General features: G+C 38.1%; 1 protein-coding gene across 4 annotated transcripts in view; it reads left to right on the top strand.

Moving 5' to 3' along the window:
* plce1 (phospholipase C, epsilon 1) overlaps positions 1-26,827 on the top strand; it is a 92,191-nt gene that overhangs the window by 22,438 nt on the left and 42,926 nt on the right. For all 4 annotated transcript variants that reach the window (XM_057358168.1, XM_057358170.1, XM_057358169.1 and 1 more), the window contains exon 3: positions 26,131-26,377. In XM_057358168.1, the coding sequence (XP_057214151.1) occupies positions 26,131-26,377 (247 nt within the window). The remainder of the gene's footprint in view (positions 1-26,130; positions 26,378-26,827) is intronic.

Below are 26,827 nucleotides of genomic sequence, written 5' to 3'. Positions count from 1 at the left end.
CAGCAAAAAACAACCTTGCTGAAAAAAAACAATATAACTCTGCCCAAAACACAATGGAAATTTTAATAGATTTAATGGTTGTAATGGAAATTGTATTCGTTTTAATTGAAACTATAATGGTGTCTACTGGTATGTGATGGATTCTATTGGTGGGATGTTAAAAAATACCCCAGGTGGTCGACAGCAAGTTGTATTTTCAGCTTTATTTTCTTTTTACATTCTCTATTTGAATTGCAATATATTGCAATTATGTATCGTATCGAAATATATTCAATATGTTGTATTGTAACTTATCTATCGGGATATGTATTGTATCGAAAGGCCCTTGCCAATACACAGCCCTAGTATTTACTACAGTAAACTATTCAAACCTTACTAAAGTAAATATTAAAGTATACTATATTTAGGGCTTTCACGATTTTTAAATTTGACTGATGATTAATTGTCTATTAAATAATTAATATTATGGCAATTAATTAATATTAAGGCTTTGACAATATAACTATTAATTACAATTCATTTATTCAATGAAAATATAAACTTTAGAAATGTGAAAATTTTGTCAATAACTCGTATGTGACCCTGGATCACAAAACCAGTCTTAAGTAGCACGGGAACATTTTTAGTAAAAGACAAAAATACATTGTGTGGGTCAAAATTATCGATTTTTCTTTTATGCCAAAAATCATTAGGATATTAAGCAAAGATCATGTTCCATGAAGATATTTTGTAAATTTCCTACCTTAAATATATAAAAACTTTATTTTTGTGAGTGGATGGTCTGCCACAGTGCCCCTGATTAACAACTTCAAAGGCAATTTTCTCAATATTTTGATTTTTTTGCACTCTCAGATTCCTGAGTTTTTAACGGTTGTATCTCAGCCAGATATTGTCCTATTCTAACAACTCATACATCAATAGAAAGTGTATTTATTCATCTTTCAGATTATGTAAAAATCTCAATTTAAAAAAATTGACCCATAAGACTGGTTTTGTTGTCCAGGGTCACATATTATTTACCGTGGAGTGACCTTAACAGAGAAGACTTTAGTCTTGAGCACAAAAGTAGATATGAGGGTCTTGCTGTGTAGATGTAGCAAGTCTGGAAACAAGACAAATCAACAACAAAAAAAACAAAACAAAGCTAATACAATTCAAATGATGGAGAAATGTCAATTGAATGTAACAATGAGTGCAGATCAAGGACGGTGGATGTAAAATGCAGCAGATACTGCAGATCATCCTTGTTTTCAAAGCATTTACAATAATTGCGGTTATCTGAAATAATTGCGAAGAGACGATTATTTAATAATTGTGACAGCCCTAACTATAGTGTTTACCACAAGTTAATTATTTTATCATCTGGTTCAAATTAAGCGGACCTTTATTTTGGCGGGTTGTCGCGAAGACGCTTGAGCTTCAGTGTGTTTGACAGTAGCTTCACTCAAACTTTACAAAATTCTCGTAAAAGAAACTTTTTGTGGAACAACTTTGTGGATGAAGTTCATGTGTTCATGTACTCGTATAGTAAAATCCACGAGTGTCACGCTTGTAACATGTTAAAGTGTGCAGCTCATTCACTCATAGCCACTCATAACAAGCAGAGGACATATTTAAATTGTAAAACTCCGCTTTCGTGATTCCTTCCATGTTTTCCCACATCACACAGATCTTACGGCTCTAGATCAATGGACTCGATGCAGCCGGAAAACGTCTCCGGTTACTGTCGTAACCTCGGTTCCCTGAGAAGCGGGAACGAGACATTGCGGAGGTTCGCTATGGGAACTCTTCCCTTCTCCACTTTCCTGAAGTCTCATTGGATAACGCCAGTAATACCCGCTATCAACTGGGTTAAAACATACCAAGCACGGGGTAATGCACACCGATTCAACCAATCGTGAAGTCACCCTGAGCGCCCACAGCTGATTGGATGTCCCGAATGCTCTCCGAGTCAGGGCGATCCCGCTCCGACTCCGCCCAGTCCTTATCCGAGATGGACATAGTCGTCCTCCTCCCCGACGCCGTAGGAAACAGTGTCCGCGATGGCAGGCGAAAGCTCTCCTCAACGAAAAGGACTGGGGAATGAGGCATACGGCAGAGGACGGCGGCCCCAGTCGTCGCCGGTACCTCGTGGAATGGGTGGGCCCACCAGTAGCTCGCTGGCGGCAGTGAGCCTCAACCCGAAGAGTCCACGAGCGATGTTCCTGCGAGTCCTCAAGACTTGCCGGCAGGTCCGCACAGCGCGCGCAATCGGACAATATCAGCAGCCAGGCCCAGGCAGGCAATGCAGTGCTCATGGGTATCCGGCAGGCCAATGGGGCCCGCACAAAGACGACAGAAAGCAGCCATCGGATGCGGTGAAGAAGTCTTCAGTTGCGACTTCAACGATGGCAGCGTGAAAGAGAAGATTCTGAGGTATTGTCGCTATGCACCGTATTTATACTGCCAGGGGGTTCGTCAGTATTTGCATACTGTTGCATTTCTTGCGACAATTGGCCATTTTTTTTACTGGCGTTATCCAATAAGACTTCAGGAAAGTAGAGAAGGGAAGAGTTCCCATAGTGGTAGCTCCGCTCTCGAAAGGGAACAAGTTTTAATTGCAAAAACAAAATAAAAATGAAAATAATAGTGGTGCGCCATTAGTTAACCTCACACGAACAAGCACACCGACAAACGCACTTCATACAAACAAGCGGCTCTGGCTAATGCACCTGCCGAACTGTATCGCACGCGCGCTACACAATTAAATTTATTCTAAGCAGAGACCAATTTTTTCGTTGCATGTGCAACATACATGTCATTTATTGTAAAGCCCTGCTAGTGCTCATATTTTTATATTCTCACAGGCGTTCACCTTTGTGCATCTGGTTCAATTTATCCCTTTGTTTCAAAGTACAGTGTTTTGTTGTGAATGAATGTGGTTCAGCACATCTGGTTTAGATTATCGCGGGGTTTATGTGTATGTTTATGAATCGTGTTGGACTGAAATGGGTTTGTGAGTGGCCGATGTTAATGTAATGTCTGGTGTGAAAACCCTGCACTGTAGATTTTTATTATAGGTGTAAAGGGAATGTGACCAAAAAAAGTTTTTAAATTGTTTTTAAATTGTCACAATTCTTAAATTGTGCTTTATACTTTGTGAATTCTTGATTCGCTGTGGACTATACACTTTTCGTCATGAAACTTTACTGCACACCAAACATACTGTAAATAATGAAATAAATTTAAATTTATGGTTGTTGGGGTGTGGGTTCATACCCATCTGGTGCATGAAAGCACCAAGCCTCCAGAAAATAAATATTCCTGTGATACCTAACAATTCAATGATAGACAAACACAGGATACATACTTTCAAATTGGTAAAATAAACACCTATTTTACATGATATTAAATCCAAATGTACAAAATTCTGCAAAAAGAGACAAGTGGCAGTGTGATGTGCAGCAGTGGCCGTTGCATAAACTCTTGAATGCTTTCAGTTTCATTATTTCCGACTTTTTTAAATCTTTGCAAATTTCTGGTTGTGTTTGACTTAATGACAATCCAGTACCTCAGAGATGACATATTTTTGTTTGCTAACCCGGAAGCAGTGTTGGGTGTAACTAGTTACTAAGTAATTAGTTACTGTAATTTAATTACTTTTCCCTTGAAAAGGTAAAGTAAGGGATTACTCTTGTTTTTACTGTAATTTAATTACAGTTACTTCTGATGTAATTAAACTAAATACTGTGTAATATATTCAATAGTGGAAATGACATCAAAATTATAAGTCTAACTTTAAAATGTATGCTGTAATGTATCCTTCTCACATTTGAATACTTTGGTTGGTTAATAAGAATAATGTATGTCGTTATTTATTATTTATTTGAATGAATTAAATAAGCCGTTTCACGTCTATCCTTGAATCAATTCTAATCAAGGTTGATGTAGGATATAGAAAGTAATTAGTAATAAGTAATTAAATACTTTTTGGAGAGAGTAATTTGTACAGTAATCTAATTACACTATTGAATATGTAATTAGTAACTAGTAATTAATTACTTTTTCAGAGTAACTTACCCAACACTGCCCGGAAGTAAGCGGCGCGCTGGGTCCCTCAACTGAAAGCCTATGCATTTTTCCAGAGGCTTTTGAAAGATTGCAAAAAATAAACTTTGTGATTAACTAAGGTTTATGATGTTTACACGTTTTGTCTATCAAGATAATCTTTACAAATCAACACCACATTTGTTACTTTTGAAGCCGAAATATAATAGGCAGAAGTAAAAAGCTAACACAGACTACACTTAATGTCACTCGAAATCAATGTCACCACCACCAAACTCTTTCAAAATTGATTAAAAATGTGTTCCCTGGTAAGTAATTACTCCGTGAATGAATCCGCATCTACGTTTTAAAATATTTGTTCCTCGTTGCATTATTTGTGAGCTTTATATGCGCGATGACGTCTAACTTCCCCGCCAAAGGAAGTAGTCGCTTTTAGCAACTTATTAGCAACCGCTGTTTTAAAGACACAATAAGGCTTTAAAAAATCACAAGCGGGTTATAATTGGTGTGTTTTATGTCATAGAAGAAAACGTGTAAATATTTAGAGGTTTTGTTTAGCACAGACCTCATTTCAGGTGATTTACCTAAAACTTTACCAAAACTTTGGAGCAATGGAACTTGAAGTCCTAAAATGCTAACTCCCTTCTGGGTTTTGCATACAAAAATACGTCATCTCTCTGAGCCTCCCTATGGTGACGTCAAAAGTGGTTGCGTGTATGAATTCAGTTTTTTACTTGCTGTGAGATGTAATCTACCGAAATCTAAATGGACGGAGAAGTCAACAGAGAGATTGGTGTGAGGAGCTTTCAGGATTACAGGAACATCCTGATCAAACATTGACATCGTTCTCAATATTTGACCTGCTCCTGTAAAGGTGGAATGGATTCCGGACACACATTACAGCTGGATGTGAACTACGTTCAGTGTTATAATAGTGTGGCGAAAACGGTGAAGTAGACATGAAGTAGAATCTCTTCAGAATATTTCACTGAATCCCTGATAATTGAAGTTTAACTGGTAGAGGATTAGTCAGAGTGCTAACACTGCCACGATTACTTTGAACAAAAGCATCTTTTAAATGTCCAGTGTGTAATTTTTATTGAAAGATCTATTGACAGAAATGCAATATAATAAACATAACTATGTGTAAAGACGTGTATAAAGACCTTACATAATGAAGCGTTATGTTTTTATTATCTTAGAATGAGCTATTTCTATCTGCATACACCGCGGGTCATGAAATTTGCCATGTTGTTTCTACAGTAGCTTTAAACAGACAAACTGCTCTACAGAATGCGTCTCATAAATACGTTATCTCTTTCGGCAAAGAAACGAAAATGTGACGCCATCTTAGTTTTGTGTCAGCCTTCCTAGCGCTTCGAAGGGGAGGAAAGGGGGGTGGAGTGAACCGTTGGTTGCAATTCGCAACCTCACCACTAGATGCTGCTAAATTTCATACCGTGGACCTTAAAATGCAAAATATTAGGACTTTTGTCAGGCCATAAAGATGAGATTCTGATATTTAATAGTGGTTACTTTATTATTTACATTTTTGTTGCTTAAAGTTGCGATCCAAAACTTTTTGAAACATAATTGTCTTGAATTGACGTCAATCTAACATTTCCTACAATATCATACCGAACAGTTTAAATTATATATCAAATACTGCATACGTATGGACATTCAAAAAAAAAATTGTGGCGTGATTGCAACATGACTGTATCGTAAATGTGGCACAACTGCAGTGTGAATGTGTCGTGTGAGTGTGACACACATATATTGTGAATGCTGCATAAAAAAATTCAATGAATGCAATGTAATAGTGACCTCACTTTGTGTGTCGTAACATTTATAATAATCAAACAGGGATATTGACAAGATAAAGATGTAAGCTCATGTCTTGACTCTTGTTCGCATTCCTGATTGAACAAGCTCATGTTTTGGGACCATACACTGTAAAAAAAGATGGACGGTGCGACGCCGCTTCCTTCCATTGTAATGAACTGAGCGTAAAACGTCTGATGATGGGCGCTGAGAATTTTTCGGAAAATGTTCCTGTTATGTTTAATTTTTTTATTTATTTTGACTCAAATCCCATTGGTTTACATGGAGAAGGCGGGGTTTATGACCTGTACTGCAGCCAGCCACAAGGGGGAGCTTCACTTTTCAGATCGTTTGAGGCACACCCGTTTGGTACGTGACACCACTAGCACGAAGTAGCAGAACTAAAGGAAAAACTGAAAAACACCTTTATTTTGGCAAATCACAACTACTTGATAAGAGCTGATGTGTGTAAAGTCAGTTAGATTTCTTAGAAACGCCTGAAGACCACTGAATACAGCTCATACGGCACACACTTCCTCTATTACAATAAACATCTCTTGTTCTCAGGTCAGAGGATGATCGTGTAACCGTTGTGTCTTAATGTGTTGTTTGTATTGTCCTGTGAGGATTACTGGCGGTTGAGGGTGTTGCTCGGGGAAGGTGTGGTCTGTGATGTGAGGAATGTGTTCGGCAGGCGGTTTTCATTCCCGTCAGCTCAGACAGAGATTATACTGCTGATATAGACTCTTTTCAGAGACAATAGCGGCTCTCCTGTCACTGTCAAATCAACATGAGGTTTTCTGTGTATCTGTGTATCAAAGGTCAGTTAAATACAGTATATTCATCAAACATCAAATGATACTTTAACAAATGTATGGCATTAAAATAGGAGCATAGAGGTTGAAGTCCAGGGTTCCAGAACTTAGTTGACTGGCTGGGAAAAACAAATGTATCATGTTTGTTGTCATGTTCTATGTCATAAAAAGTCTCATTTACTAAATGTTACTGTAAAATGTTACTGTAATATATGATTGGGTTAAATTAAGTCAATTTTTGCCAGTCATGTCAATGTCAAAAGTGTCCCAATTCACAACTTATAGTATATTTTTAAAATACAAATTTAGTTTTTCAATCAAAGGAATTAAGATCTACAAAAAAATAATTCTAATCATTTAAGCGTATATTTACAGCTCAAAGGATTTTTAAGGTCATGTGAAACATTTCACTAAAGTTACCCTAAACTTAGCCGCTTATTTTTAATTGAATAGTTTAACTTGAAATAATACAAATTGTAAAATTTACTTAGGGATGCACGATTAATTATCGTCACATTGGTATCGTCCAATAAATGGTCATTTTTCAATTTATCGTATCGTCCGATAAATGGTCATTTTTAATGTTATCGTATCGTCCGATAAATGGTCATTTTAAATGTTATTGGTATCGTCCGATAAATTTTATTTTTAATGTTATCGTATCATTCGATAAATGGTCATTTTTAATGTTATCGTATCGTCCGATAAATGGACATTTTTAACGTTATAGGTATCGTCTGATAAATGGACATTTTTAACGTTATTGGTATCGTCCGATAAATGGTCATTTTTAATGTTATCGTAAAGTCCGACAAATGGTCATTTTTTAAGTTATCGTGTCATCCGATAAATGGTCATTTTTAATGTTATCGTATCGTCCGATAAATGGTCATTTTTAGTGTTGTCGCTATTGGCCCGATAATAAAATAATTTCAAACAGCCGATATTTAGCCGATAAATTATAAATAATTTCCTCTGGTTTACCACTTCAGCTGCACGCTGATCACAGTTGAAATACAGAACAGTACTGTTTTTTGTCATGATCATTCACTTGCTGCTTTTAGCAGTCATCATGGTTGTATGTGCATTGTAGAATATAATATTTTTGTCTTTTCCCTGGCATGGACCTACAGATGAACTTTTTAATAAACATTCAATAAACTATGTAAAAGTCATGTTTAAAAAAGGTTTGTTGTCCTTTCAGTCGGTATAATTAATAACAAATGACTATTTTATTTTAGACCACAGGAACATTGGAAAGATTATTATATACAGGACCAGAGAAAAATTGGATGTAAAACTTTGCAGTTTTATGACATGTAACATCAGTATCTCACAAACGTTCATTCTTGTGGTTGAGAAATGTAACAATTTTTGTGATGCACAGTAAAATTCTTCCTGATAGCTCATTTACGGTTGGTATAGTCATCACAACATCTAAATGAGGTTTCTGTTCTGTTTTGTGGAGTGTGATTTAAGTCGTTTCACAGCATTCCTGACAGTTACAGTAACACAACAGACCTCACCCAACATCACAACATGTTGATACATATTTCCTCAAATCAACACTGGCATATGTGAAGGGAACACATCATACCTCACCATTTAAGGATGTTATCTATATATCACAGATTGTAATGTCAACTTTCCTATCTCGCTGTGCCACAGGGGGGCAGTGTTGCACAACACTACATTAACTACCAATGTTATGATTTTCTTTGGAGAGATGGAATGGAATATTCTAGTTATTGTCCTTCACTGTTCATGCTCTGTATTGTAAAACCGTTTCTGCTTGTGTAATATTGGTGACTTGCTCACTTACCATTCATTTAATTCTCGTCTGTGTGATGGAGCATGAAGTGGTGCTTGCTCTTCACGTCATGAGTTACTGTGTCACATTTACAGAGAACATTATCTCAGAGGTCAAGTTGAGCATCTGTAATGCTTAATGATGTCTGTGCCCGCATGAGGAAAGTCTCGGTTTTCCAGCATGATGTTTGCTCTTTATTCTTTGCTCGTGTTGTGTTTGTGATCTGCCATCTCACAGGAAAATCTCTTGAGATCTGTTGAAGAGGTTGATATGGCAACAGCAGGGTGCGTTTGTAAATGACAGTGATCATGCAGTAATTCCCGAACGAAACTAAGAACTTTGCTAAAAACATAACACACTCGAATGTGTTATTGAGTACATCTGAACTGCTGTTAGAGGCATTCATCCAAAAACGGAAAGTTAAACATAGTTTTGACATTTTACAAAAAGGCCTTAAAAATTAATTAAAACGGTCAATCCCATAGCAAAAAAGCAATTAAGCAAGTTTTTATTAATCATACATAATAAGACAATAGTCAATTATATTTTTGTTTTATTTTTTTATTCGGAAAACTACTTGTTTCGGTAATGAGAATGAAAAAAGTCGTGTTCACAGCGTGACAAGAAAATATTAAGCTTTTAACTTGAAAAAATATAAAGTAATCTGTTATCCTGTATAAGCGGTCTGTGAACATTCTGAAATAGAAAAAATACAAAATGAAATTTAAATGAATAAAATAACTACTAAGGTATTGCATGAAATACATTAAACAGCGATTGGTTTATACACTGAGAGTTATCACATGCAACAGTCTGATGCTTACATGATACTAACAAACAATATAATTGATTGAAGCAGTAAATAACCGTTTGTTCTTCAACCGACCTATTGCCAAGATGACTAATTTACCAAAATTGATAAACAACAAGTCGATGTTGTCACCTGCCTCTTTCCATAAATTACTGCAGTTTTTTAAACCTAACTTTGTTTAACCATTACATTTGTTGCAGTCGGCTTGGGGAAAATTAGTCCAATAGAAGGTGTTCTCGCGAGACCCATCGGATCTCACGACATCTCGTGCCACGAGATCTCGTCACACCCCTATTCATTTATATTATTTTTCCTTGTATAATAATTGTATTTAATAAACAGTTTGAATGGGTCCTGTAGTTTGGTCGCATTTAAAGAAAATGTATGGGACATTGACATCTAGCGGTTGAGCTTGGTATCGCAGTCTAAATTCAAAATAGCGGAGAGACAAGTTTAGCCAAGGAACAGTTCTTCTCGGTTTCTTTCGCTTGTTATCAGAAATAATCTACAGACACTATTGTTTGTGAATGTGTACCGGAAGTTAAGTGTAGGCCACAAACGCGTGCATGCGCAGTAACGTTTGTTTATGTTGTTCTTTGAAACATCACTTTATCTGCATGCTTTTAAACGTGTAGATTAACATTGAGTATGTGGACAGCGGCTGGTCTTTGAATACACAAGATGCCTTTGCAGCTTTTGGCCTCAGTTGAAGAGTCATTATGGGTTTGAAACACTCATAAGTTTGCTGCTGTGAGCTGATTATAAGCTAAAAATGTTTTCAGAATGACATAGAGACATTATAAGTCACTTCGGTTTGCAATGTCTGCCAAGCAAATAAAGGCTAATGTAAATATGAAGTAAGTTGTGTTATTATCTGATGCTTCTCTCTTGGAAGATTCTATCTGTCTCATTACTGCCAATCCCACAAGCCTTATAGCCAAATAAGGGGAGTTAAACCCAACCCAAGACATCACCATCCCCTCAGTCGTCCTTAACCTGCGACTGCTCTCTCTCTCTCTCTCTCTCTCTCTCTCTCTCTCTCTCTCTCTCTTTAATTGCTCTTTGTGTGTTTAGAGTCGGTACACTTTTAGGAACATGGCTGATGGTGCATCTTCTATCTTGAATGGGGATATTTGCACACAGTAAGTGCATGTTCTTTTTTGAAAAATGAGGATACATTATTTTCAGGTTATTTGATCATTTAACATGACTGTATGAGTGATTTTGCTTCTTTTATGTTTAAAAGAGGTTTCTATGTGCGTAAAAAACTCGTGATTGCTCTTAGCTTTGGTTGTTTGTTTAAGTCGGTGTTGGTAAGATGATCTGTCTGCTGTGAGGCTGCTTGAAGGGCTTTTTGATGGAAAGTTTCATCGTGACATCATGAGAAACAGGATGAGATAACAGCGTCCTGCAGAGAACACTTAATTTCTCCTGCAGTCATAATCGCTTCCAGCTTTACTCTGTTACTGTTCGCTTCAGGCTGAAGAACAGCGGAGGACGTTCATGTTCGGTTCAGGGCTCCATGTATAAATTACAGGTCATTTCAGAGGCTGAACACAGTTCTTGTCTGGAGTGCTGCTGTCATTTAAGCAAAACAAGTCAAACCAAATTTAAGGAAATTTTCAAATACATACATGGAAGAACATGTTAACTTTACAAGTCAAATTTTTCCATAATTTGGGAAAAAAAACCTCACTGTGTATTTGTATGCATTAAGGCCGTTGCAATGTCATTACCACAATATCAATAAATACTGTGAATAATATCGCGGTTATTGTCAACACACCCCTATTATAAATCAGAACCTCATGTAAAGTCAATCACCGCAGAACTTTATTTTCATTCTCTGTGTGCGATCTCTGGCTCTCTTTTAGTGTTTGTCTTCTCAAACACGCAGGCCAGGGAATCGTGATAAGCAATGTAGAGCGTGTCCTGGGGTTTGTTCAGACGGCCCCATGTGAAATTCAACAGGAGATTATGAAGCGCCGGAGCCCCACCTCTCTTGCCGCCGTGTGCCAGCATGGCCCTCCTGAGAGAGCGGGGTCACAGATCCTCAACCTGCTGCCACGATCGGCCTAAACCCGCATGTGACTGTTGCGTAAGCAAAGCTCCTGTGGACTTTAGGTTTTAGGGATCCAGGGCTCCTTTTAAAAATCTGAAAATCGGCAAGAACAACAGTGAGTAAACATCCAGATTTTGTTTATTATTTTAGGTAATAATTCTGTTTTCATCATCACTTGCTGAAACGGAATGTGTCACTTTTTTGTGTGTGGCGTTTCTCTATTTCAGTCTCTGTGTCTGTTTTGTTTTACACTGAATCAAGTGACTAACATGAGATTTCAATAGGTTCAGGTCCGTATCAGCGATCATTGTTGTGTGCGGTTTGTTGAGCAGATTTAGGGTCCCTCTGGGGTTCAGTTGAATTGTGGGAACTTTCACACAGCCTGTGCTGTCGATGTTTAGCTATTGTCATTCTTCTGTTCTTGTGGGCCTCAGATGAGATAAGCAGCTCTTCTGTGGAGCAGTGTGAAGTGAGGGATGTTCTGCTAGACCTCACTCCCGGTGTTAAACACCAAAGATCTCATTTAAACATTTAAACTTCAAAGTAAATGCAAATATTGTCTCTCAATATTTCATCATCTCTTGCAGCAGAAGTGTTATAGCAGCTCAACTGAACTGCACAGAGCCGAACCGATATCTGCACAGCTTGACATCTCCAAACATACAAAACAATGCTGTGTGTTGGGCTAAACGCGCTTATTGTGCGCATGTACATATGATGTGTGTGTTTTAACTAGACGAGAACTCCTGAAGAGGTCAAAATGTTTAAAGCAGTCACGTCCACTAGTCGTTTAAAATGAAAACTCCGTTTTCAAAGACCGTTGTCAGACTTGACTTTGAGCATGCTTTTTGTTTACCTCATTTGTAAGTCGCTTTGGATAAAAGCGTCTGCTAAATGCAGTGTTGGGTAAGTTACTATGAAAAAGTAATTAATTACTAGCTACTAATTACACATTCGATAATGTAATTAGATTACTGTACAAGTTACACTCTTCAAAAAGTATTTAATTACTTATTACTAATTACTTTCTATATCCTACATTAACCTTGATGAGTTAAGTGATTCAAGGATAGACATGAAACGGCTTATTTAATTCATTCAAATAAATAATATAAAACTACATAAAGTATTATTATTAATTACAAATGTGAGAATTATACATTAAAGTACGGATTTTAAAGTTAGACTTTGAATTTTGATGTAAATTCCTCTTCTGCACACACACATATTACACAAAGTATTTAGTTTAATTACATCAGAAGTAACTGTAATTAAATTACAGAAAAATAAGAGTAATCCCTTACTTTACCTTTTCAAGGGAAAAGTAATTCAATTACAGTAACTAATTACTTGGTAACTAGTTACACCCAACACTGGCTAAATGTAAATGCATGCGAAATTCCTTCGGCCGGTGGTACGAAAATGGCCGGGAGCGATTCCTCCATCTATTACATTTCAGTACCGATAGGTCACGCTGTGACGTTTTGATGTTCTGTTGGTCTCACGCACTCACGTGACACGAATTCGCAGGTAAGAATTCACCAAACTTGAACTTTGCTATGCAGCGAAAATGCGAAATATTGTCGGACGGGCTTGCGTTTCCGGTCTGACGCATTCACATGCGTATGCGTAGAAGTCAATGAAACGAAAAGTCAAGTCTGACCTCGGCATAATGCTGTGTTCACACGAAGCGGAGCATCGCATTCCTTGCACTTTATTACTCGCGGAATAGCTTGCTATTTTGGTACGAGTGACACAAAAAATAGGTGTCAATGAGCTCTTCACGTGAATTTCTAGCTCATTGAAAATTTTCAACTTGCGCTCTAGACAGTTGATCCGTGTTCGCAACAATCTCACCGCCCAATTCCCATAATTCGCGGCGTAAGTTTGCACCTATTTGTGTCTTTGCATTGGCTTTGTATGTAATTTACCAAAATTACGCAAAACTCTTAACTAACATTTGGGGTAAACGCAGCATTAGTGTAGACGTAGCTTTAGTCTCCATGTGTTTACTTCTTAGGTACCGCTGGACTCCTGGATATTATTTTTCCACTTCAGCGTTTTTGATTAATGCCATGATCCTTAAGAGGAAAGCTTTTACATAAGTGGTTTTCTCATGATAAGAACATTTCTATCAGCTCAGATATTTGTGCATCAGTCTTGCCAAGCCAAATTAATTGAGGTGATTGGCTGATGCTGCATTGTCTGGAAAAGAGGACAACGCTGGCGCGGGCGCAAAATATTGAGTCAGTTATGATGAAGGCCAGACATTCATCCACTGAGGGGGATGTGAGGAGGGGTCATACAGTATAAGATCTGGGATCAGATCAGGTTTTGTTGGCCCTCTGCCTGTGTGCGAATGGCTTGTCATGATGAAGAAATGTTCAACCTTTTGGACTCGGGTCAGTCCTGCTTTTAAAGTCCTGGTTTTGGTCTTTGAATTTTAACAAGAAAATCAATGTGGCAGTCAAAGTTAAACAGAATTTAGGACCCGTTTACGCTTATTCATTTTCAGATTGCTGTTTGATTCGATTTACACATTCCATTAACATTAACATACAGTATATATGTGACCCTGGACAACAAAACCAGTCTTATGGGTCAATTTCCTGAACTTGAGATGTATACATCATCTGAAAGCTGAATGAATAAGCTTTCTATTGATGTATGGTTTGATAGGATAGGATAGATACCAAACCTGAGTAAGTAATTCCCAAAGAGCGGGCAGCAGCGAGTGAAGTTTGTAGGCATGTTTCCGGCCATTTTTGTTAGCAATTTTGCTGCATCCACTCACAAAAATAAAGTTTTGATATATTTACGGTAGGATATTTATAAAATATCTTCACGGAACATGATCTTAATATCCTATTAATATCCTAATGACTTTTGACATAAAATAAAAATCGATCATTTTGACCAATACAATGTTTTGTTGGCTTTGCCACAAATATTCCCATGCTACTTAAGGTTTTGTGGTCCAAGGTCAAATATGTGAATGCAGTTGCCTTTACTTTTGTTATGATGATGCTGAGCAGTGATATCTTTCCGTTGAAGGTTCTCTTTATATGGCATTGGATTTGGCAGTCTCATCAGTTATTGGTCACTGATCGAACCGTAGGACCGTGTGGGATGAATCATGTTTACATGCATGTCCCGAACTCCAGATACATGACCAAGTCTCATCTTGTATGTGTTAAACTTGTGCTGCACCGTCCCACATGTAACATCCTCCTGGTGACCAAATACCAGTGTGCTAACAACTATTTAAACTTCTTAGCAACAGCATAGCACCACCCTGGCAACCACCCAGAACACCCTGGCAACATGGTGGTGACATCTTCTCCCATAATTACAGTAGGGGTGGGAATCATCCCAGGTCCTACGATACAGTATTATCAGCATTTGGATAGCAAATGACAGCATCTGGAAGATCCTTTTATCCAGAGTGACTAACTGTGCGTCAAGGGATTCAAACTTACAACCTTTATGTTGATGATAAACTTTGCAGTGAGAGTAGCTCACTGTTGCACTTGAATCTGTGGCATTTTCAATGTTCATAAAAATGTGGAACTTATTACTGTAAGTCATCTTTCTCCATAAGACAAGATTTATTCATTTGCTGTGTTCCTGTGGTTTATTTGGTTGGACAATGTGTTAACAGCACAAAGGTTGTGGGTTTGATCTGGGTGAACATACAAACTGATTAAAGAAATGTATAGATTGAATGCACTGCTTAGCGTTTGGGATAAGTGTCAGACAAGTTCATAAAAATGTAAGCTGGGCTTATCAAATCTTTTAATTGCACATTGCATGGTAGTCGAGTTTGTTTAAATCAGACAGCATTACACCTTATCTATACAATTTCATTTATCAAAAAGTCTAACTTTTTTGTAAAAAACAACAATTTTTTCAAGTGCATCAATTTTTTTTATTGAAAACAGTCTCCTTATATTACCTCAATTCACAAAAGTAGGCTTATAATAATGACTTCTAAGTTTGCCAGGTACGATTTTGCAGGAAATTAAGAGTTCATTTGCGATAACCGTTTTTAAAAATGTTTAAAAATCATGATTTTTATTGTGCATTCCAAGTAATATCAATCAAACAGTTGTTTTGTTAAGGTAATAATAACTAAAATAAAAATACAGCTAACTAACCACAATAAAACAAACAAAAAAACGACCCAATAAAATATAACAATAAAAAAACATGATTTTTGTGTATTTGTAAAAACAGAGTTTGTTTTTGCAAATAAACTCTTTAAATGTTCGGTGTAATTTGACTTCATTGCTCACAAAGGGAAGTATCTGGAGCATCCTTCAATTTTATGTTTCAGACAGAGATGGCGATAGAGAGGCAAAAGTTACAAACTGAACTTTAAAAACTCCTTGTAATAATTAAAGAATTAGCCATAAAACATTGGGCTTTTTATTAAAAATATGACGACGCGATTACAGCTTAGTCGTATTATTATGTGAATATCTACAGGACAGTGATTGGTTGGGGAGGATTTCCTTATTTCTGCTGTGTTGTTATTATCTGATTGCTCATGTTTATTCCCTCTTCCTGTTGTATTCCTTCAGTCCTGTTTTTTAGAATCAGAACTATTTAGAACTATTTTAATTTTCTAAAATATGATTTTTAGACTGCATTACACTACACTGTATTATAATTTTTTTTACATTTTGAACATTTACTAAATAATTTTTTGGCACCCTCAATATTTATGTTTCAGAATAAGATTATATTATGTATAAGTAAGTTGGGCGACACTAACAGATGAATGAACGAACTGTCACACATGCTGAAGTCAGGTCCTGATTTGGCTCCTCCTCTCTGTGACCTTAAACCACCCGTCCTGTGCCACTACAAACTCACTGATGATGTGTGTGTGTGACAGCTGCAGTGTGGAGGTTACATGCCGCTCTCCTCTAGAGCTCTATAAGGATCCTCAGGTGACCCCGAATCAACCCTGTGCTGAATCACGACAGCTCTGACAGCGAGCTTTGGGAATAAATCAAACCCTGTTTCCAGTCAGCAGCGTCACTGACAGTTTGCGCGTCATTAGCAGTTTATTAATGTGCAGGGTTTCATTAAATACACTGATTTACATGAACCGCGTGTCACCGCTTTCATGGGTGTTATTACAAAACAAATGAAAAGATGCGTTGATTGATGTGCAAATTCAGCTCTGTCATGCAAATGAAACGTTCAGTTGGGATTTACTGTAGATTCTGGAGGATGAGACGTTCTCTTTATTCGTCTCACAAGAATAAAATAATTTTAACAAAAATCAAGGAATAATTCTGTAGTTCATACAGAAAATAATTTTGTACCCAGTCTCATGGTGTATGAACAAAACAACTGCTGTCAGTGAGTGAACACTACAAATGTCCTTACAGTAGTTTTGAAGTCGTTGATGTAGAACATCATGTCGATCAGAAACAATGGTTCAGATCTGAGGAACGGAGATCACAATGATCAATGTGATTTTATAGGAAATATCCGTATAAAGATTGCTTATAGAAAATGGCACAGAGTTTGGTTTGTAAATGAATCCCAGATATGCTTCTTCAAATTGATTAAATGATGCTGTTATAATATGACTATTGATTCTTGCTTTATCGTGACCGGATTCAAAGTAAAAATGTTACGCAACTTTATTCCGCAAAGTTGTTGTGGTGGGTCAGTGTCTTGTAGTCTGCGGGGGACTGGATGTGCTGAGTACTGTACACAGCTGCTACATGTCTGTCATTCCTGAAGTATTCCTGCCGTTCCTGCGGGTCTACAGCCTTTGAGCCGGACCGAGACACTGACCCTCGCGGATAGAGTTTCAGACCAACCAGAGACTCGCTGGCCTCCACAATGCACCTGCTGGATCACTGTCCAGAGAACATCAAGACCGGGTCAGCGCCGAAGCGGCCCAAATACTTCCATATCCATTTACAGAGACAAGGTTTGGCTGCGGGACCCTCACAGTCTAAGCTGTGAATATTTCTCCAGTGAGATTTTATTGAATTTAAAACAAAATATAGTTCTGACTAATCTCGTCCGAAGTTCGATCAACTGAATTTGACGTGTTGGTTTATTGCCTCTTTGTCACGGTGGGTTTATATTACATATTGTAATAGGGTTTTCACAAACGCTAAGTTCTGCCCAGAGACTGTCATCACTTTACTCTTTGAAGGGCAGTTAGAGGTGAGTGATGCACCTGCTGTCCCGGCTGAGGGTCAACGCCTGGGACCTTTATTTCAGTGAAAGGACTGAGAAGCACGTCATTCTTCAAAGGAATATTTTCAGGTTTAGGAATGCGTGCCACATTCACCATGTTGTTTTGGTGTCAGGTACTGTAGGGCAAATTCTTGCATAGCAGTAATAATTGTTTCTAGTGAGCACTGATCTGATTTTACCCAACTTCCATGAATGAGTTTTCGGTACTGTACTCTGAAGTCCTGGCTAGTGTTGTAGTACTCGAGACCGGTCTTGGTCTCGAGAAAGGTCTCAAGACCATTTTTTTGATGGTCTCAGTCTTGTCTTGGTCTCAGACTTAGTGGTCTCAGGATTCTTTTTCAAGACCACAACTGTGGGAATTACAATAAAATGCTGGTGCATTATCTGAATTAAGTGTTAACATCATTAATGTGATTGGATGTAAAACTTTAAAAGCTTTAAAAGCAATCAGTGACTTATTTCCTATTTGATTTACAGTATTTCACAGAAGTGAGTACACCCCTCACATTTTAGTAAATCTTTTATTATATCTTTTCATGTGACAACACTGAAGAAATGACACTTTGCTACAATGTAAAGTAGTGAGTGTACAGCTTGTATAACAGTGTAAATTTGCTGTCCCCTCAAAATAACTCAACACTCAGCCATTAATGTCTAAACCTTTGGCAACACCCCTAAGTGAAAATGTCCAAATTGGGCCCAAAGTGTCAATATTTTGTGTGGCCACCATTATTTTCCAGCACTGCCTTAACCCTCTTGGGCATGGAGTTCACCAGAGCTTCACAGGTTGCCACTGGAGTCCTCTTCCACTCCTCAATGACGACATCACGAAGCTGGTGGATGTTAGAGACCTTGCGATCCTCCACCTTCCGTTTGAGGATGCCCCACAGATGCTCTATAGGGTTTAGGTCTGGAGACATGCTTGGCCAGTCTGTCACCTTTACCCTCAGCTTCTTTTGGGGTCGTTATCATGTTGGAATACTGCCCTGCGGCCCAGTCTCCGAAGGGAGGGGATCATGCTCTCCTTCAGTATGTCAAAGTACATGTTGGCATTCACGGTTCCCTCAATGAACTGTAGCTCCCCAGTGCCGGCAGCACTCATGCAGCCCCAGACCATGACTCTCCCACCACCATGCTTGACTGTAGGCAAGACACACTTGTCTTTGTACTCCTCACCTGGTTGCCGCCACACACGCTTGACACCATCTGAACAAAATAAGTTTATCTTGGTCTCATCAGACCACAGGACATGGTTCCAGTAATCCATGTCCTTAGTCTGCTTGTCTTCAGCAAACTGTTTGCTGGCTTTCTTGTGCATCATCTTTAGAAGAGGCTTCCTTCTGGGTCGACAGCCATGCAGACCAATTTGATGCAGTGTGCGGCGTACGGTCTGAGCACTGACAGGCTTACCCTCAACCCCTTCAACATCTGCAGCAATGCTGGCAGCACTCATACGTCTATTTCCCAAAGTCAACCTCTGGATATGACGCTGCGCACGTGCACTCAACTTTGGTCGACCATGGCGAGTCCTGTTCTGAGTGGAACTTGTCTTGTTAAACCGCAGTATGGTCTTGGCCACCGTGCTGCAGCTCAGTTTCAGGGTCTTGGCAATCTTCTTATTGCCTAGGCCATCTTTGTAGAGCAAAAAATATTTTTTTCAGATCCTCAGAGAGTTCTTTGCCATGAGGTGCCATGTTGAACTTCCAGTGACCAGTATGAGAGAGTGAGAGCGATAACATCAAATTTAACACACCTGCTCCTAGGGTTGGGTACCTTTCACATTTTTATTTGTACCGGTGCCTGAATACCGATACCGATACCCAACGGTACCTTTTTCGGTACTTGACTCTCTGACTTTAGTGACTTTCAGTGAAAATAATAAGCCCAAACCTTTGATTTTCAACATTTTTCTATTTATTTAGAAATGTTCCACACAATCCTTACAAAAAATAAACCCCTACAAAATCCATGGCATAGTTAGTGTGATCAACACTGTTGTAATACTGTTATGTAACACAGTCTAGATTAAAATAAATAAAATCAAATGAAAAACAAATGAACAATAAGCATAAAGGTCAGTAAACTATTTGATGAAGAAACAAAACTAACTAGCAGTTCTTTTTTAGAAAGATTAGCATGTCAACTCTGTCAGGTAAAAGCCCACACTCACTGTGTCCCCCGCTGTTGAGAACACTCGTTCGGAGTAATGATAATGATAGTAATGATGATGAAGCCTTCTGCACCAGAGTGAAGGGTGTTACCTCTGCTGCTCTCACTGTGACAGAAGGGCAGGTTGAAAGTGGGACAGCAGAACCTGTCAATGAAGACAATAGTGTAAATAACAGGACTCAGACAGGAGCTCACAACAATTCAATTTCATTAAAGGAATAATGGTATTTTTTTACCTGTGCCCTGGTTTTCCCGGCCTTACTTAGCTAATATTCTGCTCACTTAGATGAAAGATTACCCTTCAGTAGGTCCTAGGTTTAGGTGCAAGCTATTATTTTACGGATGTTTACTTTAATAACTGTAAAGAAACAAAGTTATTTATAGAACAATTATTGACAATAATTTATGCCGTTGCTGACTGCCACTGACTTTGATGTCTGTTTACAGTAAAACAGTTGGCAACTAGTAATAGTCAAACTATGGTTTTGGATATCTCTCATAATGTAAACATTACTGTTTTTAACATAAATAGCAGAGTACGGAATTTCAATGCAGCCAATGTCTCAAGTGTTAGCTCACGCTAGTTTGCGCACGCTAGTTTGCGCACGCTATGTTAACGTCAACCAATCAAAACAGTGAAAATGACGTTTTCTCTAACAAGTTATAGCTATCAAATTAGATAGGTTAATTAATTACCTGTAGATGTTGAAGCTGTTGTCAACGCCGATGCTTCACTTAATGTGTCGTCGTCCAGGGATTTGTCTCCAGGTGTATTAGCTAATTTAGTTCATTTGGGCATGTTTCTAGGGGGCGTAACCACTTCACATGGTCTCTCTCTCTCTCTCTCTCTCTCTCTCTCTCTCTCTCTCTCTCTTTCGCTAACTTTGGATACTTTACACATGCCTGACTTGCGCAGCGCACAGGTGCGTTCTCAGGTACTGAAATTAGGCACCGAATGATTTTGTGTGAATCGATACTCAGTGGTACCGACGCAATTCGGTCGGTGCCTATAAAAGTACCGAGTTCGGTACCTAACCCTACCTTTTGAGTGAAGTACGGGAAAATGCTGCTGCATCCAAACTTCAGAGGGCGCTCTCGTGCGGAAACTCCAATTACGCACTGCAGAAGAAGACCATAACACGTTCTAGAATCTAGGAAATGCCTATGGACGTCTTTTTATCACTGTTACTCAAGCCTCATCAGGTATTTTTATGATAATAAAGTATATTTATAATGATCATGTTTGACGGGTGTTGCTTTTTCAAATGCACATTATAAGCGACTCAAACTTGCACTGCTTTTAGATCGAGCAGTATTTCCTACTGATCCCAGAGCCGTGCTTCACGGACAAGCTACGCATTAAAAAAAATTAATACAGAGGTCCACAATGTCCAAGATGTGATTGCAAAAAAGGTACTTATATTAGTTTCTTTATATTATAACGTCTGACGTGATCTGAAAACGTGATATTGATTTTATACAATTATTCAATAAACCACGAGTTAATGAGTGACTATAATTTTAGACACAATTACAAACAAGTTTTTGTTCTATTTGGTTAGTACCAAACAAATCCAGAACATTGTGCATTTATGAGCAGCACATTGCTATTTTGCTACTGAAAACATACGAATGCTAAAAACACATGATTCTGTAATTATGACTTTTTAGTGTTATGTGGATCTTTTAGATTAATTTTAGGAGTGCTGGACTTGTCTTGGTCTCTGCCCCTCAAAGTCTTTGTCTCCGTTTAGATGTTCTCGACTACAACACTAGTCCCGGCATATATTATTTTTTGCTATTTTACTGTGTTTTTTGTACATTCATGTTGAAACTATTAATGAAAGCCCTAGTAACCTATAGTAACCCTTACTGAGATTGGTCGAGCAGCCACATATCAACATTCATACTGGTTTTGACTTCAGGCATCTGGTGAACGTGAGAATTTAGTCCCATCGGTCAAGTTTAAGATCTGACATATGCAGACTTTGCTTTTATCATGAGCAGGACAGGAAACCCATCCCATTAAAGAGTCATTATGAAGAAGGGAAAAACTTCTGAGGATTGCCAACTCTGCAAAATCACAGAGTAGATAAAACGACTACTTTTGAAAAGAGAGTATCCAAAATCATGCCATTGAAAAAAACCTGTACATGGTTCATTCTTCTGTGGAACACAAAACCACTGAGACATTTCTCTAAATATCTTCTTTGTGTTCTCACAATGGAAGTCAATAGGGTTCAGTTTTTATCAACATTCCTCAAAATATTTTTTTGTGTTGTGCAGAAGATAACATTTTGGAATGACGTGAGGGTAAAGAAATGATAAGAAAAATGATAACATTGAGTTACTGTGTATTTGGCTCCACATTGGTAAAAATCTAGGTTTGTCCAGCCAGTTTAAAACACTTATAAAACAGATATAATGCATCTGTTTTGTGTATTAACCAGCTTAGGTTGCAAATGACATTACAGTATGTGAAGGATAATTGACAGCAGACAGAGGTATATACCTAATGTATACATCAAATTAAAATGAATGCACAATCTTTGTGGAAACGAACCCTAATGTACATCAGTCAATTACTGCATGAAAATGTATGTACTATGTATTATTCTTCACCATATCGTGATGTATATCTGATTGAAATGGGGTCTGAAATGATAGAAAATGTAGGGCAGAACTTCATATCCCACATCAAGAACTGATTGGATGGTTGGAGGCAGATTTGAATGCGAGTTTGCAGTCAATGATCAGGGATTATTCCCCTCCGGACTCACCATTGGCACCCGCCTATGATGAAAGCTCCGCCTTCGCGCCATTCCTCATGATGGGAAGTGATGCGAAGTTTGTTCCAAGGGAAGGTCAGCGTTTTTGATTAAAGATCATGAAGGCACATGAATGAAAAAAAGTTGGATGCACTGATATATACATTTTGAGATAATGATAACCGATAATTATTTTACATTGGAAGCCGATAACCGATATATTGACAAATATACTGTTTCTTAATATTAATATACATTTTTTCTGAAACTGAAACAAAAGGCAAAAAGTGAACAACTGCTTTTATTTGAAAATATTCACTGCAGAAAACAAGGTAATATTTAGTTATTTTTTCCCTGAAAATGATGTACCAAGCCTACTTTACACTAGTTAAACTTTTCTGGTGTAATGTTTATTTAATAAACAAATGATAGATGTTCTTCCAGAGCAACCCAGAAAGCAATCTGCTTCCAACAGTATCCCTTTGTTCCTATAATTTACACATTCATAAATATCTACATGCTGTACCTACTGTACATCAACAATGTTTTGCTTTTAACAGTAAATGAATGACCACGGCAGAAAGACTGTGATGTACTGGATTTTAACTGTGAGCAGCGTGCACCTGAAGTGCTTCAACAATAGAAAATGATTAATAATTTATTGGCTATAATATATCGGCTTGATTATTATCGGTATATTATCGGATATTATTTGATTATTAACAACCATTTATCGGCTGATACCGATATGGCCGAAAATATATTGTGCATCCCTCACTTATAAAAAACACTACAATATTCCATCTTTTTTTATTTTTATTTTGATTTCACGCCATCTTTAAATATTTGTAGATATTCTCGATCCAAACGGCCCAATTTCTCATAAACACCATCCCTGACCATTTCAAAAGAGCATTTCTTCCTTACATAATTCAGTGGATTTATCGGACCGTCTCTGTGTTTGAAGTGAGAAAAATGAGAACGAGTAATTGACTTGCTAAGCATTATCAAGCACCTTTCATCCCCGTTGCCGTGGCAATAAGCTCCATGAGAGCGCAGCGCACTGTGCGTCCAATTACAGGTGCTTTCAAGGTCTTTCAGCCTCAATGTTGCTTTTCTGAGATTCTTTTTATTCTCCCAAGACGTTAACCTTTGCCCAATCCTGACACGTGCATGTTTTGTTATGTCAAATGAAATGCCCTCGAGGTTTCTTGATGCCCCTCTCGTTGCGGGAACTTGAGTTCAGCTCTGAACATCTGGCACTGAATTAATTTACCCGATGAGAACGGCCCGCTGTTCAACAGCGTTTGGGGGTGGCAGGAAAGCTGGGTCAATCGTTTCTGAGGAAGACCACAGACAACGGCTGTAATGAGTTTCCTGGAGGCAGTCGGCTGAATTGCTGTGCCGCTCATATAACGGTGAAATAACGGCTGATCCCTGCAGAGCGAGAAGGTGTGTGTCACGTCACTGATGAGAGTGAATCAGTCTCTCTCAATCACTGACATTTCTGCTGTTATAGTGTGTGTCTTTGTCCGGAAGACATGCGGAGATGGAGATGAGGTGGAAATGAAGGCTGTAACACTGCAGAAATTGACCCAGTCCTTTGACACTAGTTGTTTCCTCTATTCTGGTCTTTTATTATTATTATTTATATATGATCAGTTTGTGTTTAATGTAAATCATGGGATTAGTCAGGTGTTCTTTTTTTAAAGTAGGAGACTGCAATCTCTCCACATCTGAATGAAAATTATGAGGGTATTTTATGTCTCTCTATCGCCATCTCTGTTTGAAACATACAGTTGCAGGTTATGTACTTATGTTTACATTTGTTGACGTCAAATGTTGGTTTTAAAAACGATATTTTCTGTGAAAGCAGACCTGACAGTTCATATTATGAATTAGAGATGCACCGATATTACATTTATCCACCATTTATTTACAGTCATAGCTGCCGGTAACGATACTAAAGATTACATTAAAGGCAGAATTTCTGATTTGGTAAGGTGCTAACTTTAGCCTGCTAGCACTGCTAATCCCGCCCTCCAAAACACATGAACGCGCATAAACCAGAAGCTCTTGTATCAATTCCAATACAATCATGTCTCATTCACCAGTGAGAACACGTTATAGTACAAAGTAAATAACGTTGCTACGATAGTGAAAACAGCTAACGTAACCAACATCTTTTAACTGGGATTATATGCAGCATAGTTCCTGTTAGACTCTGGGTAACGATGTCGTTGAGCTAATACATAAAGGTCCACAAACTAAGCAACATAATCAAAACCCATCAAAATCTAATCATAACATGTACCTACCTGTCCAGAAGTTACCATGGCATCATCTTTGAAACCCTTGTTTCCCGTAGCTGCTCCCAGCTTGGAAAAGCAACACCGATTATAATCATACACGTCAACATTGCCGTTTTGGCCAGCATTTTCCCGTTTTTCACACCCATCTCCTGTGAGACCTCCGAAACACAATCGCGAACCGACCGAGTATAAATTTCTTAGTTCTGCTGAACATAAATGAAGATATTTGGAAGAATGTCAGTAACCAAACATTTACTGCCATAATAGGGAAAATAAATACTATGGGAGTCAATAGGCGATGAGATCTGTTTTGTTACTGACATTCTTCCAAATATCTTCCTTTGTGTTCAGCAGAACAAAGACATTTATACAGGTTTGGAACAATCTGAGGGTGAGTAAATGATGACAGAATTTTCATTTTTGGGTGAAGTATCCCTTTAATATTTCTGAATGTTATTGATTCATACACGACTAATAATATTGAACATCAAACTGGTGATGTTTCTTAACATTTTCTATACACGGAGTACAAATTTATTGCATTTTCCTGTGTTTTGATTGACAGGATATATCGGCCCTGATCATCATCTGTTTTTAAACTATTATCTTATAGCCGGTAGTGTGCAAACTGGCCTTTATCGACCGACACAGATTATTGTTTGATATATCTGTGCTTCTCTATTATGAATCATTAGCTTTCTGTTGCAAATCTGGCCAATGCAAGGAGACCATTTTGAACCATTTTTATGTCATTTATAACTATTTTCTGCTTGTTATTAATATTAACCTAAGAAATCTTTTGGATTGCAGCTTTAACTTACTGTAGATCACATGACCCTTATAAGCCAATCATAGAGTATAATGAGTTTCTCAGTCACAGTGATATCTTGAGTTACAAAAATAATCTTTTATTTGGTCTCTTAAGCTCTTTACTGTAACTTCTGATACATTTTGCTTCTATGAGTTTTTGCCTTTCATGTGCTCATTTGTAAATTGTGTTTATGATTGAACCTCTGTTTTGATGAAACTTAAATGTTAGAGTCCTACGACTGGTCAGTCTTGCGAATCATAAACAGGGTGAGCACCTTTCTCTTTTAGGACAAAATCAACAAACAGTGCCATAAATCTGACTAGATTCAAAACTGTGTGCGATTCTCCTACTACTATACCTCAATACACCCCAATACAATTTGTTACAGTAAGCGTCCAGTCAGTTGGTCTAAGTGAAGATCTGTTTCTACATTTTGGTTTATGTTCTCCTTTTGTCTCTCTTCTCTACAGATTGATCATGTCATACCTGACGTGAGTGCTGAAGTCTTTTTCCTGCACCCGTCCAGAAAGCTGCTCGCCCGTGTGGTGTCATGGCCGTGCGTCTCTCAGGAGCAGATTAGATTCTGGGCTTGTTCTCATAGAAGCAGCATTGCAGCTCATCTGAACGGAGCCTTGCAGGAGGCAACGGCCGCTCTCGGAGCCCGCAGTTCTCTGCCCAACTTCACCACGGGCTCTACGGGTCGAGCTATGTTGAAAGGTAAAAGATGCAATGGTTGGTTTATTGTTTAAGATTTGAATAAATCACGACTGGTTGCCCAGCTATTATGCATTTGTTTGGTCTGGTTATAATCCTCTAAATCAGTGGTCACCAACCTTTTTGAACCCAGGATCCCCGAGCTCGGACAAGATCTACCAGTCAAAAAGTTGAAAATAAAAACAGCCCAGATTGAACCTCCAGTTTAAGGCCTTTTATTAAGCCTATAATTGTGAGCCTTTTTGAATGACCTGAAATTCTTTGTTCCACTTTTCAGATGCAACTAAGCAAACTCTGTAACATGTAGCGTTGCCCCTTTCAGTGTGCCAAAATGATGTGAAAAACACCAATTCAAAAACATCAGTTCAAGAACTGCATTTCACACGTGGGGTAACATGATATTTCATGCATTCTGACTTCTTAACACTGTTAAACGTGCTGGCTTCTCATGCT

The sequence above is a fragment of the Triplophysa rosa genome, linkage group LG18 (assembly GCF_024868665.1).
Source record: "Triplophysa rosa linkage group LG18, Trosa_1v2, whole genome shotgun sequence".
Classification (NCBI taxonomy): Eukaryota; Metazoa; Chordata; class Actinopteri; order Cypriniformes; family Nemacheilidae; genus Triplophysa; species Triplophysa rosa.
Note: the sequence above shows the minus strand (reverse complement) of the source record. Positions and strands in the feature narration are given on the sequence as shown.